This window comes from Anticarsia gemmatalis, chromosome 13 (assembly GCF_050436995.1).
Source record: "Anticarsia gemmatalis isolate Benzon Research Colony breed Stoneville strain chromosome 13, ilAntGemm2 primary, whole genome shotgun sequence".
Lineage (NCBI taxonomy): Eukaryota > Metazoa > Arthropoda > Insecta > Lepidoptera > Erebidae > Anticarsia > Anticarsia gemmatalis.
In genome coordinates, this window is record NC_134757.1 from 12,202,398 (window position 1) to 12,214,428 (window position 12,031).

The following is a 12,031-nucleotide window of genomic DNA, read 5'->3' on the forward strand; positions in this document are numbered from 1 at the left end:
AAGAATGGAACGAGAATATATAGGTGGGAGGATATGGGAGATATTGCGGCGTAATTCTTTGATTTAATTAAAATGTTCAATATTGCTTTTCATGTTGACAAATTAATCATTATTTTAAATATTCACAGATTTAATTATTTTAAGAATATTTACACCTTAAAGCCAACTATAATATAATCATATATATTTTTGCAGGCGGATAAAATCTATGCCATAAATTAAAATAAAAAGCAAAATGACAGACGAATTTACATAATTTTTCAGTAATTAGATCCGAGACATAAATTCTGAATGAAATCGTCACGAACTGTTATCAAAACATCTTGTGAAAACTATTTATTTAAAACTTAAAGTTAAGCTCACAATTTATAACCATAAGATAAAGAGTGTCGGTTATTCCAAATCCAAAACATGTGTGATCACTAAAACTAGTTATATTTGAAGCATTCATTCATACATATTTAAGTAGGTATATTTATTTATTAATTAAAACAATATATAACAGTAGTTATTATTGTAAAGAGAACACGAGACTTTTTCTAGTTTACATACATACATATATAACATCACGCCTACAACGCGCTAGGAATAGTGGACAAAACTGTACGAAATTCACTTTACCTTATTCCTGGCTACCTTGATTAGAAGAGACCAATATCTCTTTTTATGACCCGGGAATCGGATTCGAGACATTGTGATCAGCTCTTGTATAAACTAAGGCAGTAAAAGAGCATTTCTTGATTTAAAAGGTTTATTATACCTAGGAGGCTAACACGTATTTCATTCAATTGACAGCTATTTGAAAGCCACTATGCTATACATTGTTTTCTCTCTTAGATTACAGTGATTGACACGTTACTTCTAGGCAGCAATGTACTGTATAGTGACCATCAATTTGACGTACATTAGATATCAACTAAGATACGTATACAGATTATTATTAGACGAGTATTTTTCCAAAATGGGCGTATTTAATTACCAGTATTGTTACATCATTCACAGTAAATCATGTGGCCACGCTACAATTTCATGCAAAATATTACAATAAAATATAAGTCTTTATATTAACAAAGATTATGTTTTATTTGCAGTCATCAACCAGAGAGTCTAAACAAACAGTGATTTTGAAAACATCTGTCTCATATCTTTTAATAGATTTCGGTAGAGTTGTCTAATGGTTAACGTCTAACTTTGATTGTCGCCTACCCGCATTGACCCTATTCTTTGAAAAGAATCTATGGATAAATATTATCAGTACCAAAAACTTTTTAAATTTCTATTTTTCAGTAAACACAAAAGAATTTGAACTTGTGTTACGAAGATGTTTGACAAGTTGTATGAATGTGAATGTAGCATGAGAAGTTTGTAGGGATCGTAGTAAGTAGCGTTCTTTAATCTCTGCCTACCCCTATGAAAAAATGCGTGATTTTATGTATGTTTCTATGTTGCGTAATCACGTATAATGTCGATTGTCGAGAAACCTCGTGTTATTTGTGTATTTAAAGAATACATTTAGTTATTGAAAGAGTCTGTTATATCGCAAAACCTTAGAAATGTTTTCTATATTGTCAAACTTAATATACCTTGATATACTTTAAAAATATATCTTGCAACACCTTAAGAGGCGTAGAAAATAAAGAAATTATTTCAATGGTTTCATATTCCAGGTTATTTATGAAATTCAACTACTTACCTAATTAATCGATACTGACTGAAAATATGATTAACGCCCAAATGTCAATGGAGGAATAATTATGTTTAAAACAAAAAAATAAATTTGGGGACAGATTAAGTAGATGATTGCCACTGGCGGATTTGGACTTTAGGAGATTCCCAAAATAAGCCCCTTTTATGGCTCACAAATAAATACACGGGATAAGCCAGAAGCAGTTTTATTTATATTATGATCCGAAAGTTTGGATGGATGTTAAGAAGCCGACTTCGTCATATTTGGAAGTAAGGCTAAGCTGATATACCCCAGTTTCTGAGATACATTTAGCGGTAGTTTTTTTGTTACCAAATCACACCTACAGAACGGAATCTGATGAAATTTAGTTAACAGATAGCTTATAACCTAGATTAGACTAGGAGAAGTTACAAGCAGAGACTAGTAAATAAATAATTTCAAGGACAAAGCAGTTCAAACCCTAAATCGAAATGCGGGTTCTATCAATGGATACTATTGGATTGAAAAGCAAATAGAAGGCTGATTTCATCAGCTATTTGTTCTAAGATTAGCAACTTTGTTTAAAACTATTAGTTGAGATAATGAGACGTTCATATTGTAGTGGCACTCATTAATCATTATTGTGTGGTACTGTTTAGTTACATATTGTTTAGAGAGGTGAGTTTCAGTTGTTTTATTTTCTGGTTATAAGCAGTTTTATAAGGTACCTGCGGGTATTAAGGCCTGTCGGGTAATAAGGCCTAAATAACAAAAAACGTACGAAATACAGTAGTAGACGATCAAGATTACAGTCACACAAGCTCAGAGCGTATACGAGTCGCTGCAAAGTGGCGGACGCACTCTTGCACTTCTCCCCCCGCAAATATCGTCGAAATCATTCAGAAGTGCGGTTCAGCAGCACGAATTATAAAAATTGACTCTAGTAAAACGTAAGTTGTTTAGAAAATATCATATTTACAAACCTGTATTGACTGTCCGCTTATTAATTAACGTATGCTTGTCCGTAGATTACCGTTTTAAGAGACTTGTAGTTATAAAAAATATATTATTATTCTTTTCTGTAAATAGGTGGTTGGCGGATATTAAGGCCTATAAAATTTTACAATAGGCCTTATTATACTCCTATTTTTTTAACTGCTATATAAGTAGGAGCGTGTTTTTAAAATGTTTGTTAGTGAGTAGTATATACGTAGTTTATATTTTCAATTTATTTATTATTGTTTTCAGTGCTTACAGTCACGATGCCTCCCAAACAAGCATTGTGGTCAGAAGGCGAATCTGACAAAAATAAATCACAAAAAAAAATTATCGGTACGGTCATGCTTGCAAAGAAGATAGAATGGATGATGCAATGAGGCAATGTTCGCGATGCTTCAAGTGGTACCACGAAGAATGTGTCGGTTTGACTGCAGAATATACTGATGATTTTCAATGTCCTGATGGATGCGAATAAGGACAATTTATTTAATTTATTAAGACTACAATGCTTTCTATTGCCTTATGTTAATGATTATTGATGTCAAGAATACTAATTTACTTAGTTTAAGTTGATTTTTGAATAGTTTATAGTATAGGCCTTTTTACCCTACCCTATTATAATAAGGCCTAAAGACAGCGTTTTTTTAAAAGTGATATAATGTTTTAGTTTTAAGCTTTAGAAGCTATTTTTTGTTTAAACTCGGTAGTAATATAAGTACATGACTGATTATTATAAAAACTGGTTGATTATATTGGATATTCTTCATTTTATTACAAATCTCCCTTAGCTAGGCCTTAATACCCGCGGGTACCTTATTGTGTTGACATTCATTTATTTCGAATATATTTGTTAACAATCGTAGCAAAATTGTCTTTGAAGCTATGCGCTCGTGTTATTTTAAAGTAACCTATTGAACTGAGTTTTAATGAAACTTTTTATTAGTGAAATAAGTGTTAATAAAGGGCTATATTTCTGAGTTTAATCCGTTCACACAAACGACAAAATTTTGCAACTTCTAAAATATAGCAAAGGTATTTAGTGGTAGCTTTATTTTCAGTAGTATAATCGTTTTTAAATTAGCGCGTTTTAGCAAACAAACAAATCATCTCTTCCCTTATATTGATTTATCTAAAAATATCTTCATTAATGCTTCAGTTACAAAATTACCGACAGTTCCTCTTTCGTTACGTCAGTGGTTAAAGTTATGCGTTGATAAGTAATCAAGAACGACAGTTTCTCATTGCATTAATTAGCTGTTATAATTATATAGCTAGTTTACGAACAAGGACGTATGTAACGTAATTTCTTAATCTAGTTAGGTTAGATGGTTTTCAACTTGACAATCATGAATATCTTTGTGTAAATTAAAATTGATACAATTAAATCCGGTTTTATTCGCGTCGGCTCAAGGATTTTTTATCAAAAACTTATTTCTGTTTACCACGAATAATATTCTTTTACAAAACTTGTGCACACTGCCATATTCAAAGTACAACACTCGAAAAGTCAAAAATACGCGTAATAATATTATTGAAAAAAGTTAACACGTTTATTAAGAAGGGTAAATTTAAGGTTTTCCACTAGTTACAGGCCTCTCTGCAACTAGCCAAAGAACACGGTTCGAGGCTAAGAACAATTATCACTTCATGCACGTAGACGTCAATGCATCATACAAACCATTTAATACACGTTCCGTTTTCACATTTCTTTTCCACTACTGAGCTAGTGTTATTGGCTTTAGCTTAAGCCCATAATAGCCGAGATAAGCCCAGGCTTAGCACTATAGACTTACTGAGATAACCTTCTCGTCATACTATAAGTATACCGAGAATAGTTTATGTTGTCAATTAAAGTTTATAGTCTTAGTGTTTGTTATACACATAACTTCTTTATCAGTTGTAAGAGACAGGTGTTATGTAGTTATGCAAAAATAGGGAAAAGATAAATGCAGGCGAAAACGTTTTGATGGCAGTGCGTTCTGTGTAAAATACTTTCTTTCGTTGTTAGGCTACGAATACTTCAGGAATTCCGATCTTATGTAAGCTAATGTATCTTAAACGTAAACCAATTCACTGCTAAATATGATAATTGTAATATCATATGTTCTTTATAAGATTTAAAAGGGCAGTGATTTTACAAACACCTCTTTCTGTTTTTCCTTTCAAATAAAGGGTAAATATAACTATCCCAAATAGACTTAGTAGTTTGTATACGTACATTGTCATTACAGACAGCCATCTTGGGTCATGAACTAACAGAGGCAATTAGAAAAATTAAGTGGAATCTTGAGCATGAAACTTATGGACTTATTTTTCTTTCAGATGAGCTGCGCCAGGTTATTGTCAGCGTTTCGAAGATGCAAGCAGCTTGACACCAACGACCACACGACTCCTCTCAAGCGATGCCTCGGCATACTGTCCCTGACGGCGCTGGGGACCGGCAGCACCCTCGGTCTAGGGGTGTATGTCCTTGCTGGGGCTGTGGCTAAGACAGTCGCAGGACCTGCTGTTATTGTTAGCTTTCTGATCGCTGGTTTTGCATCGGCTTTAGCTGGTAAGTTCACTTTTGAAATAAACTATAGTAGATAGATATTTAAAGTTACTGTCTAGGTGCATTTTATCAGATAATATTTGGCCAAATATAAGTGCTGCGTAAAACATAGCGTTAAAAATAAGTGTTCCACATTTAGAACTATAGAATGCTACAAGAGGTTTTTGTATCCTAAATAACGTATTTAGTTAGCTTTACGAAGCTAGTGATCACTCAACCTATTAACACTAGGGATACATTTTGTCATTTGCACCCACGAACATCAGAATTCGTAATAATAACTTAAAAATTACTGTGAAGAAAATACATTTGTAGAATTATCGTCCTAATAATTTTATTATCTTTCAGCACTATGTTACGCAGAATTCGCAGCACGCATTCCAAAAGCAGGTTCAGCATACGTGTACAGTTACGTGAGTGTGGGCGAGTTTGTCGCCTTCACCATCGGCTGGAACCTCATTCTGGAGTACATTATAGGAGGAGCAGGCGTCGCCAAAGGCCTGGCCTTGTATATAGACAGTCTGACTAATTACACCATGGCGACAGCCATGAGATCTGTAGCACCGATGAACATAGTGTTTTTGGCTGACTATCCTGACTTCTTCGCGTTTGCTCTGGTTGCTGCCATGACGGGTAAGAAAGATTATAATTCATTAAGATCAAGAAAAAATGGATTCTTTGGAGTCCCACTGTCGAGAAAAGGCATTTAATTCATTCTTTCACACTTCTTATTTCCGTGCAATCTCTGCGAATGCTCACAAAATCCAATGAAAATCTGATTTACCCACAACTACTATGATTTTTCGACTTTCGCTAATATTTTTCCACATTTTATTTACGTAACAACTTTATGTTTTTGGTTGCAGTATTACTTGGTATCGGCGTGAGTGAGTCAACAACGGTGAACAACTTATTCGTCGGACTGAACGTCTTCACTATGGCTACTGTAGTCATCACTGGTGCTATTTACAGTAAGTATTCCTCGCTCCTTACACATAATATATCTTACTAATAGACGCCGGGTAGACTCTGAATAGTATATAGTGTTTTGAAACTTACAATCAATTTTGAGACTGTATATAAGTGAAAGAAGCCAACACACTGTATGTCTCCTGATGTAATAACAGCTTACACGACGTTAATTGATAAGTCAGAAATAATATTTCGCGTTTAACTCAAAACCTGCCGGACGGGACTACCGGACCGGCTTTAACCCTTCTCTAATAAACGAAGATGTCCGTACCCAGCGGAGAATGTATAAAAAAAAATAGAGAATTGACTTATTTATATAATTGCTTTTACAGGTGACCCAAACAACTGGAAGATAGATCCAGCAAACATTCCCGAGGAATACAAATCGGTCGCGGGAGAAGGTGGTTTTGCTCCATTTGGCGTCGCCGGCATCATGGCAGGAGCTGCCAAGTGCTTCTATGGTTATATCGGCTTTGACTGCCTAGCGACGTGTGGAGAAGAAGCCAAGAACCCTAAGAGAGACATACCCTGGTCCATGGTGTTGGCGCCAATATTGGTGTTCCTGGCTTACTTCAGTATCTCGACTGTTTTGACTATGATGCTACCTTATTATATGCAGGTAAATTAATTAAAACAAATGTCCATGTTAGGAAATATCTATAATGTATTTTATTAATATCATAATGTATTTTAACTTATTTTTTTAAACTGTTCTCTTGATGGTATCAAAGGTCATCAAATATTTTATAAACTGACCTTATGGCTTGTCTATTTGGGCTTTCTTTATATTAAACCTATTCTTTGCTGGAAAATGGTACAACAGTATACCATCATTTGTTTTCTATTTCATCAATCTTAGAAATGTATTTTCTTTTTTATGGATCTCTCAAGTAAAATGAGTGAGTAATTACATAATTAAACAAATCTTCTAGGATGCTGACGCTCCCTTCCCCTACGTGTTCACATTAACTGGTCTCACGGCCATTAAATGGATCGTCTCCATCGGCGCCATCTTCGCTCTCTGCACCTCCATGATCGGAGCCATGTTCCCGCTCCCCAGAGTGTTGTATGCCATGGGCAGTGATGGAGTACTCTTCAGATCTTTTGCTGCTATCAACCCGAAGACCAAGACTCCACTATTTGCAACGATTGTCAGTGGGTTGTTTGCAGGTAAGGAATCATTTTCTTTGATGCAGTCTTGATTGTGGAATTTTGTATACGATTTTATGTTGTCTGTCATGTTTAAAAGCTGGTAATAACACTTGAAAAAACATCACATACGCTGAACTGGATTTTTTCAAGATTTCATCCTTATTATAAATGCTAAAGTCTTTTGTTGGTCTGTTACAATATCAAGGGAATTGCTGATAAACTTTTGAAGCATTGAGTAAGTTAAGCGGTATTTGATTTAAACATACCTCTTTAACGTTTTTCTCAGCAATCCTGACTACCATCTTCAACCTGGACCAGTTGATCGACATGATGTCTATCGGAACATTGCTCGCATACACTATCGTTGCAACTAGTGTGCTGGTTTTAAGGTAGGCATTTTAATTTATATTGTATTTTTCCATTCTACAACAGAAACAAGACGTCATACTCCTTTAGGCTTGACCCTTTAGTTAATTGGAAAACTAGATTAGTACCAGCTACTGTTTTGTCACCACGAGACCCATAAAAACAAAGATTTCATTACATCCGTTTCTTCAGATATGATAACGAAGATGCCGAGGGCCAGGAACAGCCAGCCATCAAACCACCGACGGAAACAGCGTCTAATGTCAACCTGCTTGGAGCGAAACTACCCACAGAGCGATCAGCTATCATCGCTAAAGTCTCCATCACTGTATTCTGTAAGTAAATATATCTTTAGTTGAAGATGAGCTCAAAAGTTGTGGACACGAAAAAACTGATTTCAATGAGAAATTCCTTCTGTATAAAGCTTCTCTTCATGTTACACTGACTCAATCGTCGGTTGCGAATTTACATAGAAAAACTAGCGTTTATGTTAGTGTCGCGATGCGGTGTCACATAGAACCGTACTTATATACTTATGCCACCAACGTTAACGTTGTCTCAGAAAGGGAAGGCTAAAGGTGAATGCCCTGACATTTTTTCTTTACAGTTGTGGTAGCACTAGTGACTTGCGCGCTGATGATGCTAGACAACATGGTGATACCTTTAAGCATTCTGGGTGCAATTCTGCTTGCACTGACTGTATTGCTTTACATGCAGCCGAAGAACAATGTGGACAAACTATACTTTTCGGTAAGTCTTTGTTTTTCTTTGATAATACCGTATAAAAAGGTACCTAATTGCGATCACTGTGTCCAAAACTTTTTTAAAGAATCACCAAAAGCTCTTGCCATTTGTTGGTTCCTAATTCACAATCGTTTTTTGAGAGATAATTCCCTTAATAAAAACTAATCCTTGTCTTGGACTCTTGAAAGGCCTTACGGACAACAAAGTTAAGCCAAATCCGAAAAGCTTTTTAATAACACAAATATTTCTTAAAATTATGGTTTTATTTCCAGGTGCCTTTGGTTCCGATTATACCTTACGTGAGTGTGTTCATCAACTTGTATCTGATGATGCAGTTAGACTACCAGACGTGGGTGCGGTTCGTTATTTGGCTTATTATTGGTGAGTTAACCTAGACATTTTTGTTGTTTTTGTACTAGGCGTTAGACACAACTTTTGACAGCTATAGAGCCAATCTAAGAAGTGCAAAAGTTTCAATTAACTAAGTAGTTAACAAGTAGCAGATTCATTATACCGTTATTTGTACGCGTAATTGGAAATACTAAGTACAACTTTAAGAAAATACTGTAGAAAAAGAAATAATAATGATTGTAACCCGTAAAGTGTTTTCTCCGCTAATTTTATGCAATTCTTCCAGGATACCTAATATACTTCTTCTACGGTGTGAAGCACAGCTCTTTAAACGTGGAGCCAGTCATCAACAATGGATTAAAGGAAGGAAAACGCGATGATACTAAAGTTTAACAGTAGCTTTCAATAGTCTATCTTTTAGAAAAAGAATAGACTGATTCTTTACAGACGATATGACGCTGTTGAGCGTTAATATGAAACAAAAGAATACAAAAGTATAGGAGAGAATGTGTCATTTAACTTCAGTTCGACAATAAGGCTTGTAGCACAAGTATCGGCTCGGAAAAGGACCCTCACCGTATCTATTCTAAACGTTCAGTATTATTTGTCTGAAACTCCCTACTGCGGCGCACACCAATCGGAATTGTGACGTTATCGCCTCGCCTCGGGGAGCTCACAAACCGCAGCGCTGCGCGCTGTGTGTGGTCGACTTACAGTTTCGAGTCAATCGAGTCGTGACAGCTATGACCTTAGAGGCGCGTTCCCACTATGTCGTAACGACAGATAATCGTGTTGTTTTAAGCGTCGTGGCTTAAATGTTTAAATGGAGGTGTTCACATAAATATATAGAACGATACTACATTTTTTGCAGTGATGACAGATTATCGTGACAGTGGGGACTGCTAGATACGACAGTCACTAAACGATAACATTTTTTGACGACAAACAATAGTTTTATTGGGAACAGCTAGAGACGACAGTCGTCCAACGATAAATTAATCGTTACGACATAGTGGGAACGCGCCCTAGGGATACCCTAGTATTCTTTTCATTAAAATTGTTATGTCTAGTGTACAGAATATAAACTTTATAGAAAGATGTTTAAGTCTACAGCTCAACATGTAAATATTACCTTAATTTATTGTAATGTTTAACTTTTAACTAATATAAAATATGATAATTTTATTGTATTTTCATTTTAAACGAATTTTAACTTTGCTTAATTTGTGAATTCTTCGGTATATTTCTTTATCATGAACTTGTGGTCTTGAATTTTGATTATAGAAATTATACGAATTATTCAAACTTGAATAACTAAATATCTGGTTCATCAAGCGCTTTTATCTGCCTAGACTTTTGGGAAATTATAAAAATCTTGTAAATTTGATTTTTTTTAACTTGTAAAATAGTTCGAAGTTTTTATTTTATTGATGTTAGCTGTCAATAACAATAAAGGTTAGTATTTCTTAATTGAAATCAAGGGCAGATACTGCGAACAGTCTTTTAGATACATTAGAACAGAAGAATCTATATCCTATTTTCACAATCTCTTTATTACTAAACTTTTATACATACCTTAGTACCTTGATAAAATCTGGTAGTAATTGTTGGACTTAAACATTGCAATCAATGTTAAATATTTTTCTGATAAAACAATAAGCATGCTTCAGCATATCGGATTTCGAAAGACTGAGTAACTTCAGTGACTTTCATAGCTGTTTCGAAGTCTACTGATATTTTTCTTTTTCTATAAATATGTTCGATGGAGCGCTCGTATTGTAATTTCCGGAACCATACTAAGTTTCATACCAAGGACAATCTATAACCGGAATACGTCACAAACACAAAATATATGAAAGCAAAATATAACAATTGTAATAATCTTTAATCAAGAGTGTCTTAAGGTACATTTAAATATTTGTCAGTCTTTAGAAACGTACATAAGTGGCACAAAAGGAAACCAGTCCCGAAACAATTAGCTGTAAATTACAGAAGTATTTGTTCAATGTTGAATTATGGATTTGGAAACGAAACATTACCATGAGGCGTACATATAAAAAAAACAAAAAAATACATACAGTCGAATTGAGAACTTCCTCCTGTTTTTGAAGTCGGTTAAAAATTATATATAATTATAAAAAAGTAGCCATCTGTTTCTGAAAATTGCTAGATAAAAATCAAGCTCTTTATTCGTGTTCATATTCCAAAATATTTGGCTTAAAATTGCTACAAACTACTCCTTTGACGGTTGAAGAAATTATTCAAAATTAGTAAACAAATTGGTCTTTGATAACTTGTGAATCTAAAGGCTTAGCCTTCGCGTCATAATTAAATCTTTAAATATTTAATTGCAGCCTTAAGCAGTTCCTTTTACTTGATAAAGGATGGTTGGTATAAGAGATAGATTGAAGTAAACATGCTTTAGCTGTACCTAGCTAGCTATAACTAGGTATAATTGTGTGAACATTCGTACATACACATCATCACGCATGTTAACTTTTGTCAACAGTTGCAGTCAGAGGTGTGTGAAATAAGCCTGCATTCCCCCTTAGTCACGTTCGTTCCATGTAATAAGGGGCGAGCCGTATTGCCTGATACCGGGCACGTTATTAACCTTCGGATTACTATTGAGAATAATCCAATGTAAATTAGGAAAAGACCAACAGCACTTTGTTCGACCGGGAAACCTAACCGGCGTCTTCGTGGTCAGCATTCAGATATACTACGCATCAAGCCACAGCGGCAATCACAAGACAAGACTGTCAGACAATAATTATGTGGTACATACATAGACCTAACCCTTACCACGTTTGGGAGGAGACCCTTGCCCTGAAGTGCGACAGAAATCCATACTATATACTATATACTATAATATTATAAATGCGAAAGTAACTCTGTCTGTCTGTCTGCTACTCAATCACGCCTAAACTACTGAACCAATCTCCATGAAATTTGGTATGGAGATACTTTGAATCCCGAGAAAGGACATAGGCTATATGTCATCACGCTACGACCAAAAGGAGCAGAGTACCAGTAAAAAATGTAACAAAAACGGGGAAAAATTTCACCCATTCTCTATTATTGGACGCAAGCGAAGTTGCGCGGGTCAGCTAGTGGGTTATAAAAAAAACATACATATAAAACATCACGCATGTTAACTCGAAGTTGTAGGCAGAGGTGAATGTAATACACCCACGTTTCGCCATTTGCAATGTAAGTGTGTAATAGCG

The 12,031-nt window shown here is 35.1% G+C and overlaps 1 protein-coding gene across 5 annotated transcripts in view; it reads left to right on the forward strand.

Moving 5' to 3' along the window:
* LOC142977625 (high affinity cationic amino acid transporter 1-like) overlaps window positions 1-9,975 on the forward strand; it is a 28,589-nt gene extending 18,614 nt beyond the window's left edge. For 2 of the 5 annotated variants that reach the window (XM_076121667.1, XM_076121668.1), the window contains exons 2-11: window positions 4,988-5,219; window positions 5,565-5,849; window positions 6,083-6,187; window positions 6,521-6,807; window positions 7,121-7,358; window positions 7,627-7,729; window positions 7,899-8,041; window positions 8,314-8,456; window positions 8,723-8,831; window positions 9,088-9,975. In XM_076121667.1, the coding sequence (XP_075977782.1) occupies window positions 4,988-5,219; window positions 5,565-5,849; window positions 6,083-6,187; window positions 6,521-6,807; window positions 7,121-7,358; window positions 7,627-7,729; window positions 7,899-8,041; window positions 8,314-8,456; window positions 8,723-8,831; window positions 9,088-9,194 (1,752 nt within the window). In that variant the 3' untranslated portion in view covers window positions 9,195-9,975. Of the gene's footprint in view, window positions 1-2,255; window positions 2,345-4,528; window positions 4,705-4,987; window positions 5,220-5,564; window positions 5,850-6,082; window positions 6,188-6,520; window positions 6,808-7,120; window positions 7,359-7,626; window positions 7,730-7,898; window positions 8,042-8,313; window positions 8,457-8,722; window positions 8,832-9,087 lie in introns of those variants that run through there. The other 3 variants (XM_076121666.1, XM_076121664.1, XM_076121665.1) reach the window with 3 other exon arrangements.
* Window positions 9,976-12,031: the final 2,056 nt, after the last annotated feature.